The sequence below is a fragment of the Bos indicus x Bos taurus genome, chromosome 8 (assembly GCF_003369695.1).
Source record: "Bos indicus x Bos taurus breed Angus x Brahman F1 hybrid chromosome 8, Bos_hybrid_MaternalHap_v2.0, whole genome shotgun sequence".
In the NCBI taxonomy this organism is placed as follows: domain Eukaryota; kingdom Metazoa; phylum Chordata; class Mammalia; order Artiodactyla; family Bovidae; genus Bos; species Bos indicus x Bos taurus.
This window is the reverse complement of record NC_040083.1, coordinates 94557004-94580388: the sequence shown is the minus strand read 5'-3', so window position 1 is coordinate 94580388 and position 23385 is coordinate 94557004. Positions and strand designations below refer to the sequence as shown.

Genomic DNA, 23385 nt, shown 5'->3' with positions numbered 1-23385 from the left:
TAATTATTTTGATATTTGTCTCTTTTCCTATGTCAGAAAGTTGGGAGGGGTGGGGGAGGGTAGTTTATGTTCTTGAACTTTACACTGCTGTATGAAAAAAATCTAAGACATTAAACACATAGATATCCAAGTCTGTGTGCATTTATTTCTTACGAAGACACTATTTCCATCTGAAACAGGATCAGTGTGATACATAGACTTTGTCATATAATTGTTGATTGATTTACTTCAATAGTTTGTTTCATTTGTTCTTCAGTTTTGAGTAGTACACTTATCTTTCAAAATGCTTTGAAATTCAAACCTTTTGATCACAGGCATAAGATTTCTTTTTAATAGTCCTTTTATCACTAATACCAATAGTGTTCATCGTATCAAGTAATGTTTCATTCTCCATTTTTATATAATATTGTGTATTGCATGCGTGTTTAGTCACTCAATTGTATCTGACCCTTTGCGACCCCAAGGACTACAGCCCTCCAGGCTCCTCTGTCCATGGGAATTCTTTAGGTAAGAATACTGGAGTGGGTTGCCATGCCCTCCTTCAGAGGATCTTCCCAACCAAGGGATCCAACCCAGGTCTCCTGCCCTGCAGGCAAATTTTTTATCGTCCTGAGCTACCATCTTTCGGCATACATATTAAAACTTATATTCTCTAATCACCTGAATCATTATTATAATACAGCCACTATTAATGTATGTTGTCTTTAACCTGTAGTGCCTTCACATTTATAATCATTGTTTGTGTCACATCTGTTATAGGAAAATTAATAGCATAGAAAAGAAATCGTTTACTCAATTTACAGTGTTTGAATGAACATGAACTTCTTAATTTTTTAGTCAAGTTCTAGACCAAAAAGTTTCTGGGAAATATGAAAGTGAAAGTGAAGTTGCTCAGTTGTGTCCGACTGTTTGCAACCCCATGGACTGTAGCCTACTAGGCTCCTCCATCCATTGGATTTTCCAGGCAAGAGTACTGGAGTAGGTTGCCATTTCCTTCTCCAGAGGATCTTCCTGACCCAGGGATTGAACCCGGGTCTCCCGCACTGTAGGCAGATGCTTTACCATCTGAACCACCAGGGAAGTCCTGAATGATTATGTAAATTGATTGTTTTAAGAATAGCAGTGTTATTAAGTGATTATCATGTGAATATATAGTAGTGGCATCTAAAATTTTGTGGAATTGCAGAATAAATGCTGTAGAAAGAATGAGCTTTCTCTTGTTAAGGTCTGTACAATCTGATATTCTTGGGGAATCAAAATTACTGAAGAGCACATGAAGGAGTATGGCAAACAATACATCATGCCAAAAAAGTTTGCTGTTTTCTTTTTCCTTATTACCTTTAACCTAATTCTGGTAAATCTTCTAATATATTTCTTTTCTTTCTCTTCCCCTTACACCATCCCCCAGGGATAGCAACTGAACTCTAACAAGAGTTCACTGTAGTAAATTAAGTTTCACTGGGACCATTAACATTTATTTTTAATTTCTCTCTTGTAAGCATTGTAAATAACCTGTTAAAAAGTTTTCCTTTTTAGAATAGTGGAACTTTTTCCTAAATTGATGAAGAGAGTTTACAATGACAGTATATTTGATCCAATTTCTGCCTTTGCTTTATTCATTGATATAACATTTAGTCAAGAGCTATATTCCTGACAGTGTTTATATATTTTTCCCCAACACCATACATATTATGAACAATTTCAAACATGAAGTAAAATTGAAATATTTTACACTGAGGATCAAATACTCACCAACTGGATTGTGCCACAAATATTGACTAGATTTGCTTATCTCATGCTGTGTGTCTATTCCTCTCTCTGTCCCTCCATTCAATCCGTGTGATTTTTGATGCATTTCAAAATAATCTGTGGGAATCATTACCCTTTCCCCTAAATACTTTAGCATTTTATTAACTAGAGTTTAAAGTTATATTTGTTCACATTTTTTTCTTTTAATTTAAAATTTACATACATTAAATTCACAAATCTTAGCATAATATTAATAGTTTTAACAGATGCACACCTGTGTCACTCAAATTCCTATTAAAATACAGAACATAAACATAGCCTCAGAAAAGTTCCTTCATGTTCTGACCCAGTTGATTCTTGCTTTATCCACTCACCCACACTGGCATCCACTATTCTGATTTTTAAAATACCATAGGTTAATTTTGTGTGTTCTAGCCTGGAGAATCCCAGGGACTGGGAAGCCTGGTGGGCTGCCATCTATGGGGTTGCACAGTCAGACATGACTGAAGCGACTTAGCAGCAGCAGCAGCAGCAGCAGCAGCAGCAGCAGCAGAACTTCAGTATATACTTTTCTAGAAACAACACTCTAGTTACTGTGCAGAGAATAAATTATAGGAGAACAAAGTAGGATCATGTTTGATGTATTTTCACAAATGGTACATATCACTCAAGGTGCTTGTGGATTTAGTTCAGTTCAGTCCAGTTCAGTTCAGTCACTCAGTCGTGTCCAACTCTTTGCGATCCCATGAATCACAGCACGCCAGGCCTCCCTGTCCATCACCAACTCCCGGAGTTCACTCAGACTCACGTCCATCCAGTCAGTGATGCCATCCAGCCATCTCATCCTCTCTCGTCCCCTTCTCCTCCTGCCCCCAATCCCTCCCAGCATCAGAGTCTTTTCCAATGAGTCAACTCTTCACATGAGGTGGCCAAAGTACTGGACTTTCAGCTTTAGCATCATTCCTTCCAAAGAAATCCCAGGGCTGATCTCCTTCAGAATGGACTAGTTAGATCTCCTTGCAGTCCAAGGGACTCTCAAGAGTCTTCTCCAACACCACAGTTCAAAAACATCAGTTCTTCGGCTTGTGGATTAGATTTCAGTATTTCTAAATCATTGCTGGTGAAGAAACGCTGGGCTTTTAAAACTTCCTGAATTTCTTTCCTGTGGTTGTAAGAGTAGAAGCTGTAGTTAGTTTTGAGGGGGAGCTCACTCACTCACCATTTTGGGAAGGATCCTGTTTAGGAGTGCACTTTGAGTTAGGTGTCCATTCATTTTTATTGAGAGAAGTGTGTATTCTCATGGAAGAAGGAAGTAAATAGACACTATCAATCTTATAGCAGGGCAGGAACTAAAGAGGAAAATGGACTTAAGAGGACCCATGTGAAGTTAATGGCTAATAGATACCAAGAGCAATAATATTTAATAATGGTTTATTTTTCTTACTGATCATAGTCCCTTTACATTATTTGTAAGCCTAAGCAAAGATTTTAAACTTAGTGGTCTTTTGAATATGGATATTTATGAGATTTTATGTCTGTTCTTTTATTGAAGTCAATATTATATTAGATAAGAATGAGTTCAATAGGATATTCCTGGTGATAAGAGTAGCAACAACCATTAAGAGGTATAAAGTACAAGTTATAAAATAAGTCATAGGGATGTATACAGTATAAGGAATATAGTCAATAGTTTATAATAACTTTGTGTGGTTTATGTCTGTTATTTGTGGGCAAAGTGTGATATTGACAGCTTAAGCAATACGGAAGCATGAAAGATTATCAGAGAGGAATGATGGAAAATTTTAGAAAAGTTGTTTAGTTGCTAAGTTGTGTCCAACTCTTTTGTGACCCCATGGACTGTAGCTCGCCAGACTTCTTTGTCCATGGGACTTCCCAGGCAATAATCATGGAGTGGGCAGCTATTTCCTTCTCCAGGGGATCTTTCTGACCCAGGGATCCATCAAACCTGTGTCTCCTGCTTTGGCCGGTGGATTCTTTACCACTGAGCCACCAAATGAAAACCAGAAAGTAGGGAAGTGTTAACATTCCTGGAGGAAAGGGAGAGGAAGAAAGTAGATGGAGGAGGGGAAAGAATAAGAAGTAGGAGGAAATAGGGAAAAGAGAGAGAAGAAAGGGAGAGAGAGAAGAGAAAAGCCATGTGCTTTATATGGGCCCAGTTGCCTGAGCTGAAAACAATTAACAACTCTGCCAACAAGACAGTGTTCAGAAGGTTTACATGGACATTCTGTGTTTAAAAGAATGGGAGTCTCATCTTTGGACTTATAAGCTGGTAAGTTTTCTTGACACCAGGTTCTATGACTTCATCTCAGAATACAGAAGACCTGATCTGGTCCCATACTGAGGATATAATATGCCTCGTGTCCTTTCACATTTTCCATAGATGCAAATGTTGACTCGGGACTTTCTTCACAGCTTCTTTCACCTCCTTATTTCTCAAGATGTAGATGATGGGGTTTACCATTGGGGTTACTACTCCATGAGACAGTCCAATTATCTCATCAGAAGTGTTTGTGTCCTTTGACTTGGGCTTCATGTACATAAAAAGGGCTGAACCATAGAATAAGATGACCACAGTCAGGTGGGCTGAACAGTACAGAAAAGGCTTTTTTTTTTTTCTTCCTTCAGCAGAATTAATTCTCAGGATGGAAGAGAGGATGAAAACATAGGAGATGAGAATTAATAGTACAGGAATCACCAGTATAACAATATTTGTCACTGTCATGATAATCACATTGATGGTAATATCCAAACAGATGAGTTTAAGAAGGGCCAAGATCTTACAGGTCATATGATCAATGATATTATTACCACAGAAAGGCAATATCATTGTTATAATTGTTTGTAATAGAGAAGTCAGACAACCTATGATCCAAGACCATGTGGCCATGTGCACATACAGCACCCTGTTCATGATGATGGCGTTCCTTTGGGGGTTGCAGATGGCCACATATCGATCATATGCCATCACAGCCAGGAGGACACACTCAGTGGAGCCTAACCCAAGAGAGACAACCATCTACAGAGCACAGCCAATGAAAAAGATGGATTTTCTCTCAGACCTAATGCTTTTAATGAGCATCGGGGGGATGGATGATGACATATATCAGATGTCTAAGAATGAGAGGTTCCCAAGGAAGAAGTACATGGGAGTGTGGAGGCAAGAATCCAGTATGCTGATGATAAAGAGGAGGCTATTTCCAGGAAGGTGATCATGTACATGATGAGGCAGAGCATGAACAGACAAAACTGGAGTGCTGGGTATTGGGAAGGCCCCACCAGGAAGAATTCAGTCACAGCCGAGTAATTTCCCATTTCTTTGGGTCCATGCCACTCACCTTCATGGTTTATAAAAGGACATGACTCAGGAAAATTTACATTTATAATATAGATTTTCAGCATATCTTCACTTCCAGTATTGTGCTTGACTCTTGGTTTTTTTGTTTGTTTGTTTAAAAGTCTCAAGAGCATGTTTAACAGGGACCACACCACCCTCAAGGGGTTGCAGATTAGTTTTTGGAGGAATTAGGGGAACACAAAAAAATTCCATGGTTAATATAGAAGCACAGACATACTGTATCAGTTTCCTAGTGCTGCCAAACCAAATAACCACCAACTTGGTAGCTTAAAACAAAAGAAATGGGTTCTCGCACAGTCTGGAGGCCAGAAGTCTGAGATAAAGGTGTTGGCAGGCTCGTGCTCCCTCCCATGGCTATAGAGGAGGATCCTTCCAGAAGCTGGAAGTGCCTGGTGTTCCTTAGCTTGTGGCCACATCTCTCCTGTCTCTGCTTCTGTATATTTTTAATATTTATTTAATTTTTTGGCTGCACCAGGTCTTAGTTGTAGTGCGGGATATTTAGTTGCAGTATGTAAACTCAGTTGCAGCATGTGGGATCTAGATCCCTGACCAGGGATCGAACCTGGGCCCCTTATGCTGGGAGCTCAGAGTCTTAGCCACTGGACCACCAGGGAAGTCCTTTGCTTCTGTCTTTATGCAGCTTCACCTCTATGTGTCTCTTTTATGAGGGCCTCAGTCAATGGATTTAGGGCTCAGTCTAAATCCAGGATGATTTCATCTCAAGATCCTGAAGCAATGTGCTTGACTCTTGGAACACTTACAGGAATAAGAAAGGGCAGAGATATTATATTAATATTACTTGTATTGGTGATATATATAAGGCTTTAAGAATTCCAAAACATCTTAGATCTACACAGCAGCACAGTCAAGGCCACTAATATTCCAAGAGTTCTTATGGAAAGTGCCAGATAAGATTTTGGAGGAACTACTTTTAAATGTAGGAGTATCAAGATGCCTTCAATTAAGGCAAATTTTGAATTTGTTTTCTGATGAAGATGGCCTCTGTTTAAAAGATTATATAAATATATCACCATATCATTTAACCCGGATATAACTTTGGTAATTTGTTCTATTTTTAAGTCTCAAATGGAAAAGTAGGAAAAAGCAATACTTATTTGTCAAGTTGTCATTAGAATTAAAGTTGATAAAAATCTGTTAAGTACCTAAAAGTAATGGTTCCAACATGGCATATATATGTGATATATAATTATATTTACTTTTTGTAATATAGTAATATTAAATGTGTATTTCCATATACATATAAAGGTGAAGGAAGAACATCTCCTTTTCTTTCTGTTCAAAAAAGATCCCAGGTGAAGGACACCATTTTTCAGAATTTAGGTCAAAATAAGAGAAAACGGAAATAGTAACATCACCAAAAACACTGAATCAATCCATCACGTAGGCTTATCCAAACCTCTTCAGTTACCTTTTTTCTCACATACACCATTTCTCCTCTTGTGATACTGTTAAGGAAAAAAAAGTTTTTTTCTCCATGATCTTCATCAGCAACCCAACCAAATATTCTAACAGAGAAATTCTATGTAAAAACTGTGCTGACCATATAATACAACTTCAACCAAGGATATAGCTCCTCATCCAATCACATTGTTACTCCTAGATTCTTCTAACGTGGAAATTATGGAGGCACTGCTGTCACCCTCAATGTTCTGCAATGACCATGCTGAGTTTCTTATCAGTCTCCTAATACTACTACCCTCTTTCTTCTTTTGTTCAAAGTGTTTTCTTGTTAGGAGGGTCCCTCTTATCTTGGATATTACCTTTTCAAGGAAAGCTTTCCCACTTCCTGTTGTGAGGAGGATGCCCCTTGTATTCACTGTCACAGCACTCCATACTTTATATCTCTTCTAAGGTCTTTCATATATTCATTTATTCATTTCAAACTGTGCCATATATATAGACTATAGTAGGTAATAGGGATCCCATTGTGAGGTCTTGTTTTTCAAAATGGGTACTGAATGCAGAATGTTGTGAGAGTTATTTTGTTCTTTTAAAAAACAATTTCTGTGCTACACAGCATGTTTCAATATGAAAAAAATTATGGAATATTTTATAAAAACATTTTATCAAACTAGTCTGTTATTCTAAATTGTCAAGAGTAGACTAAAACTATGGAATCATCATTACTTATGCATATATATGCAAGAATCATAAATAAGTATATCCAAACTATATACTAAAGTGATATAATTTATTTCATGAATTCATGAAATTTCAAATTAATGTTTGAAAATCTGTTAATATAATGTACTAAACATCTAGGTAAAAACCAAAGCAAAACACATGGTTTTGTTAACTAATAAAACATAACTATCGAGATGCCAAAAAGCATTTGATGAAATACAGTACTCATTCTTGGTAAAATGAAAATCTCTTACTAATATAGTTATAGGAGGATGCATAATTTAGATAATGAAGATTGTCTTTTTAAAAAATTATTTGGTCACATAGTTCAAAATGATGAAACTCTGGAGTACATGCATAAAAATAGTCAAAAGATTGTTATTAGACTATTATTATTACTTAACAGTTTTTCCCCTTAATGATCCATCCAATAGACTAGAATAAGAAAAAAATAATGATGTTGCATATTCTTTCATGTTTCAAGTTCAATCATGATTTAAATAGTTAAAACAGTTTTTTTTTTTTTTTTTTTTCCTCTAGGCCACTGGAATTCTGGTTTGTGTTGGTTGTGGGTCATGCAACACATGTGAGAAGACACATCCTTACATGTCATACAAACAAAATTGTAATCTTAGAGAAAAGAGAAAGGAAAATGGCCATGGTATAGTATTAAAATGGAAGTTTCATACCTATAAAATGATCACAATTTATATACATGTGGCTGAAAAAAGTCACAGCAAAATGTTAACTTGTTTTTTCTAGCATGTGGGACTTGGATAATAATAATAATTAACTTTTTCTCATTCTCCAAATTTCCTTTAAGGAATGGATATTTTATGACTGTAAACATAAGAAATATGAAAAAGTTTTTCTTTGAAGGAAATAGTGGCAAGGATTTGCCAAATCTTGTCCCTAGTTTTCATTAACACTCAAGAAAGGATACAAACAGTTAATGGAAAGGAAATTGGAGAATTTTTTTGTTGATTTATTATATAGACTGACTTAATGCCATTTAATGCTTTGATTTCAGGTAATCACTTCACAGAATTATCTCCTGAGCAGACACACTGACATAGTCTTAATTCTTGGAACACAATTTTCAGTTCGGTTCAGTTGAATCGCTCAGTCATGTCCGACTCTTTGCGACCCCATTTGCAGCACGCCAGGCCTCCCTGTCCATCACCAACTCCCGGAGTTCACTCAGACTCACGTCCATCGAGTCAGTGATGCCATCCAGCCATCTCATCCTCTGTCGTCCCCTTCTCCTCCTGCCCCCAATCCCTCCCAGCATCAGAGTCTTTTCCAATGAGTCACCTCTTCGCATGAGGTGGCCAAAGTACTGGAATTTCAGCTTTAGCATCATTCCTTCCAAAGAACACCCAGGGCTGATCTCCTTCAGAATGGATTGGCTGGATCTCCTTGCAGTCCAAGGGACTCTCAAGAGTCTTCTCCAACACCACAGTTCAAAAGCATCAATTCTTCGGCGCTCAGCCTTCTTCACAGTCCAACTCTCACATCCATACATGACCACTGGAAAAGCCTTAGCCATGACTAGACAGACCTTTGTTGGCAAAGTAATGTCTCTGCTTTTGAATATGCTGTCTAGGTTGGTCATAACTTTCCTTCCAAGGAGTAAGTGTCTTTTAATTTCATGGCTGCAGTCACCATCTGTAGTGATTTTGGAGCCCCCCCAAATAGTCTGCTATTTAGAATGGCCTGGGTGGGCAGTATGGGGTGCATTTTGTGAGGCATTCAATTGTATTACACAGTAAAAAGATAAGGCAGAGGAGATACCCATGGTGAGAGTGTGAGGGATATTCATGAGAGCTATTACCTTGGCTTCTTTATCTCTGGCAAAAGGAGGTAAAATTTCAGCTTTCTGGCTCTCTGTTTTTTATGCATCTCTCTCCAAAGGATCATACTTTAGGTTGATGTTCATCTTTGGACATTGTCTACAGCAGGGAAGCAAACTTTGCTTGAGGACTTGGATCATGAAGTATTCACCCTTCTTGCAATGTTTACTGATAAAACATTGTAGTTGTTTGTAAAACACATGTACTTACCTGACTTCCTGATTTTAATGCGTGGAATCTCTTGAAACAAGCTGTGCCACTCTCTTCAGAAAGAAATCCAATGTACTAAGTATTGCTTGCTATCTCCCACTTCAGCTACGTTTTCCTTCTACTTATAAAATAATGTGTTCTTTGTGATATCACACAGTACTAATGCTAGATCTTGAGTGCATGTCCAAATTTCTGAGCCCCGTAGTTGCTAATAATAGGCAATAGTGCTCTAGTCAGAACAAAGTATCTTCTCATTTTCCTACATGGTTTTGAGAATTTTGTTGGGTTTTCTCATTCACATTTCTGTGTGGAAACCAAGAACACCTCTTTGTTGCTGGAAACTTCAGTGAGCTGGACTCACTGCTGTGATTGTGTTCTTCATGCTCTGACCATCTCTAGGGCTGTGCTAGAGTACAGTGGTCTGTGTCTCAGAAAGCCTGTTGTGTCTCGATCCTCTTACTCCATTTTCCCCTTAGCTATGTATTATGAAAGCACTAGGCTTGAAGGACCTAAACTTCAGTCTTGCTCCTTGGTGTATTGGCTGTATAAACTTGGGCAAAACACAATCTCTCATCATGATGTGTCATTTAAAATGGGAGTAATGGTGCTTATTTCTAGAGGGTTTTTTTTTTTTTTAGGATTGATGTAACATACCTGAAAGTTCTTGACATAGATTGTGTGCACAATAGATATTAGTTTAATCTGGACCCCTAGGCTGCTATTCTTTCATTTTCCATGATAAAAGTGACTTATTTAAATTATGTTCATATATATCCATGATATTTTCTTCACCCAGTAATACCTTAGTTTTTTTCATTGCTGTATTCAGCACTTTAAAAATAAAATAAGTTATTCATAATTCCTAGTTCCCATTCATCTTTTCCTTTCTGGAAATATCTCTTCTTAAATTTGTTCTAATGTTCTGTATTAAATCTTCAGTATAAGGATCCTCATCTTCTTCAGTTATAAAAGATAGCATGGCTATTTGGGGTTTCAGTTTTCAAAACAGGGAAAACATTCTTTTTCATCAGGGTTTCACTAACTTCTTGTGACAGTTGCTGCTCCTCCTCAATGAATGACTTCTTAGTGTTCCTTCTAGAGCTATAGTCATGCTCTGGGACTCACATTCAAGTATACCACAGTAACATACAACTATAAGTAGTGGTAAAGGAAAGGAAAAAATAAAGCTTTCTGCCAAAACAGAGTGCCATGTTATAAATTTGCAGTAGTAAACTAATGTGTCATATGAATACTTTCCTACCTCTGAGCCTTAAATATTTCCAGAGGCCCCACAGTGGTTCTGTTAGCCAATTTAAATCCTTTGTTTTCTGCTAAGAGACTCTCTAATCCCATAAGTGATTTAAAGTTGAATTTTTAAATAATATAGAAAGTTGTAACTTTCAGATGCGTTAAGGTTGATATCTCAGAGAACTAATTGTACCAAAATTACTAACACTAATTTTCCTTCTCTGAATTTTTGCTTCCCTGATTATACAAACAATACATATTCAGTATAGAAAATTTGATAAGTTCAGGAAAAACCAAAGGGAGAAATGGAAGTCATACATAATTATAGGATAAATATTAATATTTCCATATATATTTATATACCTGAGAGCACACTGTATTTCTTGATTTACTACCTGATTTTTTATAATTAACAATGTAGTACATGTATTTTCCCACTATCATATTACTAAGTAATTTTAATCACTTTCATAATATCTTTAAATTATAAATAGCAAAAACATAAAAGGATGGAGACGAAACAGTTTTTTGCTGGATTCTCAGCAACTTTTCACTTTTTTTTTTTTTTTTCTTTTTGGAAGTTGGAAGACTGAGGTCAGAGATTCCCTTCATTTTATTTCATGTGTGTAAAAGCCGGTTTTCATTGTCAGAACGTATCACAAAGCCAGTTTTATGGAATGGAATATCAGTGTGAGGCAGTTTTTCTTTTTGGGGTGAAGCAGATATAAGGGTGTGATAACCAACACTGTGGATACACAGCCTCAAGGATGTCCAACACCCTCCTGCCATTGCTTCCCAACTGTCCTTGCTCACTCCACTTATCTTCTGTTGATTTTCTGCTCCCTAATCCTGCCATACACTTCTGAAAGGTTGTTGCTGAACCACGAAAGATGCCGGGATTCTTGGCCTCCAGAGGAGAATTCAATCCGGGGCCAGAGACGAGGTTTGATTACTCAGAGCTTTTGTGTAATAGAGTTTTATTAAAGTATAAAAGGGATAGAGAAAGCTTCTGACATAGACATCAGGAGGGGGCAGAAAGAGTGCTCCCTTACCCGTGTTAGCAATGAAGTTATATACTTTTAAATTACTATTTCAGTGAATCGAAAGAATGGCTGGAGGTTGTAAAGACCTTACTAGACCCACTCCCATACTTTACATTTTAAGATAACTGGATTAGCCAGAAGGTTTTTTCCAGAGACTGCCCTCAAGCAGGATACATTATTGTAATATAATACTAAGGAATGTAGAGGAAAAAAATGTTTGTCTTTTCTTCCTCCTTAAGAATTCTAGACCCCTCTCTCTTTGGGGACCCCTGGACTTCTTAGCAACCTGCCTAGGAATTGACTCACTCCCCCCTTTTCTTTTAAGAGAATTATGTTGCCAACGGAAAAGGGTGTCATTTTCATTTCATAACTACTTCCTGCTGTTGAGGGGCATGGTGCCTAAATTGTTGAGGCAACATGTTGTCCTAACCCTCATATTGAGAGTCTCTGATCCAGGGACCCCAAATAATAGTTGGAGGAGGCTATGGTACTCATATGAGCCTGAACAACCATTTGTAACTTAAAAGCCTTCATGTGACTAGATACAAACTCTGTTTTACAGTTACAGATGTAAGGGAAAATAGTCATTAAACCAAGTTAAAATCAAAATTAAAAGTCACATTATGTCCATAGTTATGTCAGTCCATCTTATGATTGTTAGATGTCATCACAGAGTTGAAGAAAGTCCTTTCCTTGAAGTGGAGAAACCCACCATGGGAAATCTTCAATTGATGAAGATGGGAGTGCTCTGCAGACCCTGCAATTAGACTGATTGTGGAATGTGGCATAAGGATGAGCCCAGGACAGGAAGGCATTGTCTTGAGGGTCAAGACTCCAGGACTTTTAGAGTCAGCAGAAGTAGGCTTACATAGATTATCAGGCTCATCTGAAAAGTATAAAGTCAAAGCACAGAAAGTAAAGACATAAAATGACGTCACTTAGTTCGGTCAGGGTGCCATCTCTTAACTCGAGTGTGATGTACCCACAAATCAATTCTTGGCACTTTGACAGCTGTGGGAGAAGAAAGAATAACCTGGTAAGGGCCTTCCCAGAGAAGCTTGAGGGATTGGCCCCCAGATCCCAATGTTTTTATTAGGACCTTGGTTCCTGGCTCAAATAGAAGCTTGCCTGACTCAGAGGCTGGGTCAGGAGTCACCTCTCAGAGTTCCATTAATGCCTGTTGAAAAGCTGAGAGCTGAGTTACACAATTAGTTGATTCCAAGGCTTTAGGAAAACTTTTCCATTGAGGATTTTCAGGAATTAGTAATCATTCATCTGCAGACTGTAAACATCCTTTATTAGTAATCTTTGCTCCTCTTTTTTCATATCTTTCTAATTCTTTCTCAGTATATTGTGGTTTTTCCTGTTTCACAGGACCTGTCCAGATCAAAGGCATCTGCAGTGAAGGGGTTTTATAAAGTGCTGCTTTTCTGGCTTGACAGTCAGCCAGCTGATTACCTTCGGCTACTTTATTCCCATCCCTGCTCCTTTAAATTCTCAATGATGGGTTTTAACCCATCCTTAACCTCAGGTTTCAGTGGCTACTGCTTCTTATGTGGGATTAAGTGCCAGTCTTTGAGCTTGACAACTACAGGAATAGCATTTTGTGCTTGACCCACAGATTTTCCATCAACCCACACTCTGGGGTTTACATTTTGTTAAATTAAAGGGAGAGAAAGGGAGGGCTCCATATTCATGAAAACAGAGGCATGGACCTTCCTCAGTATATCCCTCCCCAAAAGGGGTAAGGGAGACTCTGGCATGATCAGAAACTCATGTGAAAATAGCACAGAGTCCCAGTTACAGCTCAAAGAACAACTGAAGTAATACCTTTTGGCTTGTCCAGACAGTCCCACTATGGAAGTGGATCAGGAAGAAAGTGGGCCAGGGGCTTCAGTAAGCACAGAGTAAGTTGCCACAGTATCTAAAAGGAAATAGATGGTTTGGCCCCTCACAGTTATTAATACCCAGGGTTCCTCAGGTGTAATTAGTATGGGAACCTGTGTGGGGACCCCCGGGCACCTTCAGTCCTGATTGTCTTGAGAGTTTGACTCCTGAAACCTATGCCTCTGGGGCAGTCTCTCCTCCATTGTGGTCCCTTGCAGACCAGACATGGAGCTGGGGGTGGCTTAGATGCCTGAGGGCAATCCTGCTTGAGGTGTCCTTCCTTTCCACAGTAATAACAGCCCCATCCCTTTTCACCTCTGGGCATTTTTCTCAGGCTGTTTAAGAACGGTTCTTACAGCCATTGCAAGGGCTTCTGCCTGTTCCCTTGTCTTTTTCTGCCTTTCTTTCTTTTCCTCATATTCCCTACCATAATAGACTGTTCGAGCCAGTTGGAACAGATTATCTAAAGACTGATTTGGTCCATATGCCTGCTTTAATAGCTTACAGCGGATATCTGGAGCTGACTGAATGAGAAATCTATCTTTTAAGATCACTCTTCACTTTCAGGATCAATCTCAGTGAATCTGCTAAGGACTTCTCTCAGTCTGTCTAGGAATTTACCAGGAGCTTCCTTCCCCTCCTGTTCTATGTTTGCCAGTTTGGCATAGTTTAAAGTCTTAGCACGTGCTTGCTTGAGTCCTTCAAGAATACATCTGACAAAATGACTCTCATCCCTTCTTCCTTTAGCTGTATTTTGCTCCCAGTCTAGTTCTACAGTTGGGACCACCTGATTCCCAGTGGGGAGGGTGGCTATTCATCCTCCCTCTTCCCTACTGATTAATTACCAAGCCATTCATCTCCATAAGCAACAGGTTTCCCCCAAACTTGGCTTTTTGAGTTGTGAGTCAGTTTTTGTCCCAAGATATACAACACATCCTTCCAAGTAAGGTCATAAAGCAGAGTAACACCTTTAAAAGCTCTAATATATTTTTCTGCATCCTCTAAATAGTCTCCCAGATCCTCCTTGATTCTTTGTATTTCTTGATAAGAAAAAGTTTTATTAACTCTCATAGACTGATTATTTCTCCTGGTGGGTGCTTCATGAAGAGGGAACAGCTTGTGTGGCTATTCCTCAGCCTCTCTGGCTACTCTGCACATACAATCCCAGGGATAGATTGGAGAAACCTGCTTTTCTTTATCTCTTTGTCGCCTGTCCTCCATCTCATCCTATATTTCACCCTTAGTTTTTGCTGTCTGAGCTTCTCTTACTTCGATTGTCTGAGGTCGTACTGATTCAGGAGTACTTTGGACCTCTACTTGGGCAGTTTGAATCTCAGTTTGGGTTTTTACGGAGACCAAGGCAACCCTTCTTGGGGGGTTTCTCTGACTTTCAATTTGCTCAGTTTGGAGCTCTGAGTACAGGGGCAAAGTAGGAGGACAGGAGGGAGCTGAAGGTTTCATATCCAAATCTATACCCTTAGGACATAAGTCTGGCATACCTCCAAGAGAGAAAAAAGGCAACACATATGCTACTTCTACCCATTTTCCTTGTTTTCTACAGAACTGGCCTAACTGTAAAACAGTAATAATTGAGATCCTTTAACAGGTCAGCATTCCCTGTCTTCTAAAGGATACTGTGGCCATTCAGTATCACAGAAGATCAGGAGTGCCTTCTTTAAGCTTTGAGGATCAAATCTATCCTAGTTTTTCAGGATACAGTTCAAAAATGTGAGGCTGGAATTGTTTGCCGCCATCTGTAAGAAAGAAAAAAAAAGAGACAAGCACTATCTTTCTATCGGAGGTGTCCTTCCCTGCTCTAGATGGGGGTGTAGACAGACTTTACACCAAAGCTTTCCTTCCCTGGTCAGACTTAGTCTGCCCCTTACTGATGCAGTCACCATACTCATCCCTCCCAGTTCTACCACCGAGATGGGGTGCAGATGCACCAGGGGTAGACCTGATGGCATCACAGAGTGATGTCCAGTTCCTCACCATTAAAACCTTGGTTGCCTCTGATGCCACCCAGGGTGCAATCAGAGTAGCCTTCTAGAATGTCTCCCAAGCTAGGACTGCTGGGGGGAACTTTGTCACCTGAGTGCCTGTGCATGGCCCTGAGTATATTCCTGACCACAATAAGACCGGTACAAACATAAAATTGAAATGTTCCTTCCAAGCATCACCACACCAGTATAAGCGATAGCAAAAGAGATTGTGAAGGGCTGGCCAGTGAGGAAAAAGTGATTTTTGTCCCCGAGTTATTAGGGCCAGTCCTTCCAGTTTATTCCCACAGATTCCACAGAAAGAATATCTAAGGAGTTGGGACAAAAGCCACTGGAAAGCCTCCTCTTGTCCACTAAGAGCTAGTGTTATGAAAGGAAAAAACTCATTGCACTTCCAATCTGAGTAACCTTTAACCTCAGAGATGCTCTTGGAGCTAGAGCTCCATCTAGCTTCCGATCTTTCAACTCCTAGTGAGGCTAGGTGCTTCCTGACTACCAATCCAAGTTTGGGACCTAAGTAACAAACAGTACACAGTAACAGCATAGATCACAAGTCCCTTGAAAGTCTATGATCTGACAGATAGTTCAGTAGTTCTAATTCCCAAGAAGTTAGGAAATGGTCAAAGAGACTGGGAAGTTTGACCAAGAAAGGAGAGTTCAGTCCACACGCTTTGCCCATTTCTGGTCAGTCCCCGAGGGAGAGACATTGGGTGCCTCTTGGCATTGGCAGGTCGGAATAAACCCCTGACAGGTTTCTGCCATAAGCTGTATGAGGTCACTGCGGAACCGCAGAGCTGGGCTCCTCACTTGCTTTGTGCAGGGTATGTCATTCATTCACACAAGCACACTGTAGGGTTAGTAAAGCACAGCAGAAAATGTGTTCGCTAAGAGGACAAAGAACTAGAGCTCCAAGCATCCTTACCTTGTGCTGAAGAATCCTGGATGAGCCCCAAGATGAAAGGTTGTTGCTGAACCATGAAAGATGCCAGGATTCTTGGCCTCTCGAGGAGAAGAATTCAATCCGGGGCCAGAGACAAGGCTTGATCACTCAGAGCTTTTGTGTAATAGAGTTTTATTAAAGTATAAAAGGGATGGAGAAATCTTCTGACATAAACATTAGAAGGGGACAGAAAGAGTGCCCTCTCATTAGTGTTAGCAATGGAGTTATATACTTCTAAATTACTTATTACAGTGAATCTAAAGAATGCCTGGAGGTTGTAAAGACCTTACTAGACCCACTCCCATAATTTACATTTTAAGATAACAAGATTAGCCAGAAGGTTTTTTTTTTTTTTTCCAGAGAATGTCCTCAAGCAGGATACATTATTGTTATATAATGCTAAGGAATGTAGAGGGAAAAAACGTTTGTCCTTTCTTCCTCCTTGAGAATTCCAGACCCCTCTCTCCTTGGGGACCCCTGGACTTCTTATCAACCTGCATAGAAATTGACTCTCACTCTGTTTGTTTGGGTCAGTAAGACTGAGGTTTTCTCTCTGAATTTTAAGCACTTTGTGGTGGTGACTGTCCTTCCCTTATCTTAAAAATCATGGAAACTCACACAGCACCATTCTTTCTTATAAAAGTTGACTGCCCTTGTTCATTTTCTGTATGTTTTTGGCCGCTTCAGGAAGGTCTTGTTTTTTTTTTTTTTTAATTGTGATTAAAAACTAACATGAAATATAAACCCCGCATAACAAAACTTTAAGCGTACAGTGCAGTATTGTTAACTATAGCACAATTTGTTCAGCAGATCTGGAGAACTTACCCATCTTAGATATCTGACATTTTATTGTAAAAAACAAACTTCCTCTTTACTCCTCTCAACCTGTAGCAACCACCATTCTATTCTCTGCTTCTGTGAGTCTGATAGTTTTAAATTCTTAGATGTCCTTTGGAATTAAGAACTATGACTAGAGAATCTACCCAGGAGAGAAATTTCTGTGTCATGGTTTATATACATATTCATCTTTTTTTGTAATTTTTTGGTTAATTTTAATAGTTAAAATTGTTTCTTTTATTTTCATTTGCTTTTGGGATATATGTTCATCTTTACTAAATTTCCAAATTTGTACCCTAGGAGAAGTGTATAAGGGCTCTTTTTGCACAATATTCTTTTCAATACAATCTAGTCTGGTTATTTTGGTGAAGCATTCTTTCAGCCTCACAGAACAAGAGATATCATTTGAAGGGTGTTGGAAATATATAAGGTAGACATAAGAATAGGAATGCCATCTGAATGCAGAGTTCCAAAGAATAGCCAGGAGAGATAAGAAAGCCTTCCTCAGTGAATAATGCAAAGAAATAGAGGAAAACAATAGAATGGGAAAGACTAGAGATCTCTTCAAGAAAATTAGATACCAAGGGAACATTTCATGCAAAGATGGGCACAATAAAGGACAGAAATGGTATGGACCTAACAGAAACAGAAGATATTAAGAAGAGGTGGCAATAATACACAGAAGAACTATACAAAAAATATTTTATTTTATTTTTGTATAACAGTGATGGTGTGATCAATCACCTAGAGCCAGACATCTTGGAGTGTGAAATCAAGTGGGCCATCACTATGAACAAAGTTAGTGGAGGTGATGGAATTCCAGCTGAGCTATTTCAAATCCTAAAAGATGATGCTGTGAAAGTGCTGCACTCAATATGCCAGCAAATTTGAAAAATTCAGCAGTAGCCACAGGAAAACTAGAAAAGGTCAGTTTTTATTCCAATTCCAAAGAAGGGTAATGCCAAAGAATGTTCAACCTACCGCACAATTGCACTCTTTTCATGTGCTAGCCAAGTAATGCTCAAAATTCTTTAAGCTAGATTTCAACAGCGTGTGAACCGAGAACTTCCAGATGTACAGGCTGCATTTAGAAAAGGCAGAGGAGCCAGAGATCTAATTGCCAAAACCCGTTGGATCATAGAAAAAGCAAGAGAATTCCAGAAAAACATCTACTTCAGCTTCATTGACTACTTTGGCTTTGTAGATCACAACAAACTGTGGGAAATTCTTAAAGGGATGGGAATACCAGACTACCTTACCTCCCTCCTGCAAAACCTGTATGCAGGTCTCAAGAAGCAGCAGTTAGAACTGGACATGGAACAATGGACTTGTTCCAAATTAGGAAAGGAATATGTCAAGGCTGTATATTGTCACCCTGCTTATTTAACTTATATGCAGAGTACATCATGTGAAATGCCAGGTTGGATGAAGCACAAGCTGGAATCAAGATTTGGGGGAGAAATATCAATAGCCTCAGATATGCAGATAACACCACCCTTATGGCAGAAAGCAAAAAGGAACTAAAGATCCTCTTGTTGAAGGCGAAAGAGGAGAGTAAAAAAAGTTGGCTTAAAACTCAACATTCAAAAAACTAAGACCATGGCATTGGGTCCTATCACTTCATGGCAAATAGATGGGGAGACAATGGAAACAATGAGAGACTTTATTTTCTTGAGCTCCAAAATCACTGCAGATGGTGACTGCAGGCATGAAATTAAAAGACGCTTGCTCCTTGGAAGAAAAGCAATGACAAATCCAGACAGCGTATTAAAGAAGCAGAGACATCACTTTGCCAAAAAAGGTCCATATAGTCAAAGCTATGGTTTTTCCAGTAGTCATGTGCATTGTGAGAGCTGGACAATAAAAAATACTGAGTGCTGAAGAATTGATACGTTCGAACTGTGATGCTGAAGACTCTTGAGAGTCCCTTGGACTGCAAGATCAAACCAGTCAATCCTAAAGGAAATCAACCCTGAATAGTCAGGACTAATGCTGAAGCTGAATATCCAATACTTTGGCCACCTGTGTGAAAAGCTGACTTATTGGAAAAGACTCTGATGCTGGGAAGGATTGAAGGCAGGAGGAGAAGGGCACAACAGAGGATGAGATGGTTGCATGGCATCACTGACTCGATGGGCATGAATTTGAGAAAACTCTGGGGGATTGTGAAGGGCAGGGAAGCCTGACATGCTGCAGTCCATGGAGTCTAAATGAGTTGGATATGACTGAGTGACAACAACAACAGACATTAAGAAACATATTTCTACTTGGTTTTGTTAGAGGGTTGGTGATGGTTTAGTTGCTAAGCCATAGTCTGTAGCCTGTGATTTTCCTCTGTCCGTGGGATTCTCTAGGCATGAATACTGAAGTTGGGTGCCATTTCCTTCTCCAGGGGATCTGCGTGACCCAGGAATTGAATCCAGGTCTCCTGCATTGAAGGCAGATTCTTTACTGACTGAGCTACGAGGAAGGCCCTGTCACAAGGTTAGGTTCATGCAGATCTGGAGAGGGAAGCAGGATAGGTGGAGTCCAATGCTGGCCCAATAGGTCAGTAAGGGAAGTTACTGCATATATGAGCTCTACATGTTTATAAGTTGTTGGTGCCTCCCTGTGCAGGTACTTTCAGAATTCCTTTGCAAACATTGCTGAAGCAGTTGTATTTTTTATTATATTCTGAGACCACTAGATGGTGGCATAGACTAGCTTTTTTCTTCATTCTTTCTTTGCATACATATCTGGATGTGGGATTATGGGATTCATTTTACCTGATCTTGCTTATTTGCTCTTCAGAATGTCAATTCATTTTCCTCATGGCAATAAATTAGATTTTTTGTTTCTCCATATATCTCCATATTATTGTTATAATTTACTATTTAACTATTTTGGGGTATGCAGTATCTTTTAATTTTTTTTGTTGTTGTTGTTTCTTTGGTAACTTGTGATATTACTTTTATATTTTTGTTGGTATTGGGGTTCCTTTACAGTTGTTATTGGATAGCTTGTACTTTTAGAAACATTCTGTACTAGCCACCTGTGTGTGTGTGTGTGTGTGTGTGTGTGTGTGTGTGTGTGTGTGTTTACTACAGATAAATTCTCCCATTTATGTCTAATGCTTAAACTTTCTTAATGGTGTCTTTTCTTAGATGGAACTTTAAATTTTAAGGAGGCTAATTTTGTCATTCTTTTCACTTTTCTTTCTTTTTTTTTTTTTAACTGAGGATAGGTGATTTTTTTTAAATTTGGCTGTGCTGGTCTTAGTTGTGGCATGCAGTGTCTACTTCCCCGATGAGGGATCAAACCCTGGCCACTGCATTGGGAGCCTGGAATCTTAACCACTGGACCACCAAGGAAGGCCCCTTACTTTTTGTTTTGTGTCTTATTTAAAAAATACTATTCCTGCCCATATACTATAGTGATATTTTCCCATAATTTTCTATAGAAGTTCTAGAATTCAACTTTTTAGAACTTGGCTATTGAATCTTTCTAAATTTACATATGGTATAGTATGAGGTAGACATCTATTGCTATCTTTTTTTGTCAATACAAGTAATCAATGTGTGTGCTGTATGCTTAGTTGCTTAGTTGTGTCTGACACTTTGTGACCCCATGGACTGTAGCCCGCTAGGCTCCTTTGTCCATGAGGATTCTCCAGGCAAGAATACTGGAGTGGGTTGCCATGACCTCCTCCAGGGGATCTTCCCAACCCAGGGATTGAATCCAGGTCTCCAGCATGGTAGTGGATTCTTTACTGTCTGAGCCACCAGGGAATCCCATGAATAAACGTGACACAATTTATCAGATAGTTCCTTTAATATGTACTGATTTACAATGCCATATCAGTCATCAAACCCTCTGATAATACATGTTATCAAACTCTTATAGATGTCTAGAATGTTCTTAGACTTTCTATCCTATTCTGTTGATCCTTTTGTTTTCTGTCTTCACTGATACTATATTATTTAAATATCTACAACTTTGTATCCAGTCATTAGATCTGATATAGTGATTACTGTTCTTATTTTACAATATTTTCATCCTACAGTTTTTTTTTTTTCATGGTAATTCTTAGTCTTTTATTCTTTATCTAAATTTTAGGATTAGCTTATTTTTTTTTAATTTAATTTTATTTTTAAACTTTACATAATTGTATTAGTTTTGCCAAATATCAAAATGAATCCGCCACAGGTATATATGTGTTCCCCATCCTGAACCTTCCTCCCTCCAGGATTAGCTTAATATCCAAAGAGGGGAAAGAAAACCTCACTCTGTTAACTTTTAAAAGAAATTGCATTAATAGAGAGATTGTTGGGGATAAATATTTTTTAATTTCCTGACTATACAGAAAATATAGCTTCCTGTTTACTCAGGTTTTCTTGTCTGTTTTTTTTAAAGTAAAGATTTACAATTTTTTCTCATAAAGTACTTGTACTCTTTTGATTAGATTTATTCATAGGCATTTTTACATATATGTTGTTACTGTGAATGAGATTATATTTAAGATAATTTTTTGACCTTTGTGACTGATACCAGGAACACAATTATTGAATATCTATCTTTGATTTGCAACCATTATTAAGCTAGAAAATAATGGTCAGGATTTACCCAGATAATAATGGGTTATTAACCCAGAAAATAATGGGTTATTGCTCAGTTGTGTCTGACTCTTCCAACCCCATGGACTACACATTCTATGGAATTTTCCAGGCCAGAATACTAGAGTGGGTAGCCTTTCCCTTCTCCAGGGGATCTTCCCAATCCAGGGATCAAACCCAGGTCTCTTGGATTACAGGCAGATTCTTTACCAACTGAGCTATCAGAGAAGCCCATTTATATTTTATTTGCAACCATTACTAACCCAGATGATTTGTTTATATTTTTTCTTCATTTTCTATGTGTATAATTGTGTTGTCTGGGATAATGATAATTTCATTTCTGCCTTTGTAATACTTAATCTTATTTCTTCTTCTTTTTAAAATTTGATTCTAGTCCAGTGTTATAGAAGAAGCAAACCCAGGTATTTAAAATCTCATGTTGAACATTAAAATGAATACATTTAATATTTCATCATTAACTATGATGTTTGCTGTGGATTTTGACTGGGTATCTTATCAGGTTGAAAAAGATTGTCTCTGTTCTAATTTGCCAAGATCAAAAAAATTATAATTGCATGTTGAATTTATCAAATGGTTTTCCTGTATTTATTAAAACGGTTATTTTTTCTTCTTAAATTGATACTGTGAATTATTAATATTGTGTGAAAATGAACACATTTTCTAATGTTAAAACTTTCTTGATTCCCTGGAATAACTCCTACTTAGACACCGGGTGTTATTACTCAGTATATTGCAGGATTATGTTTGATAATATTTAGTATTTCTATATTTATGTTTATAGTAGAGTGACATATTTTTCTTTTTATTATTTGTATGCAGTTTTTGTTTCACTTTATACTAGACTCAAAATATTAGTTTGAGATGCTCTTCCGATTTTTATATTTTCTGAAATAAGTGCATATAATAGAGTTTTTCTATTCTTTAAATTTTATTAGACTTTTCAAGGGGAATTGTTTTGGCCTGGCAATTTTTCAAGCAATTTATTAAGTAATTCCTTGTCTTTGTTTTTTCTTAGTGTTTGAATTAAATGCTTAGAGTATCAATATTCAATTTTTCTTATGTGTGATATGTGTGTGCTGTGCTTAGTTGCTCAGTCATGTCCGACTCTTTTTGACCCCATGGACTATTGCCTGCCAGGCTTCTCTGTCCATGGGGATTCTCCAGGCAAGAATATTGGAGTGAGTTGTCATGCTCGCCTCCAAGGGATCTTCCCAATCCAGGGATCAAACCCAGGTCTTCCTCATTGCAGGCAGATACTTTACCATCTGAGCCACCAGGGAAGCCCATGACATGTATATATGTTGTAAATAAAGACTGAAATATCTATTTATTTATACTTATAAATTTCCTTTCAGACTTAACCTGTATCAACTGATTTTATTGAAATTCTGTTGTTTTAGTTAGAAATTGTGCTTAAGTAATTTTAATTGCTTAATATTTATTGAGACTTTCCTTGTATTTTAAACATGTATTCTTTAGTGTTT

At 38.2% G+C, this 23385-nt stretch overlaps 1 protein-coding gene across 1 annotated transcript; it reads right to left on the bottom strand.

Annotated features, from left to right (window-relative positions):
* Positions 1-4135: 4135 nt before the first annotated feature.
* On the bottom strand, positions 4136-5082 carry LOC113897886 (olfactory receptor 13D1). Its single transcript, XM_027550825.1, is given in 2 exon segments — positions 4136-4977; positions 4980-5082. Coding segments are annotated over 2 exon segments (945 nt in total).
* Positions 5083-23385: the final 18303 nt, after the last annotated feature.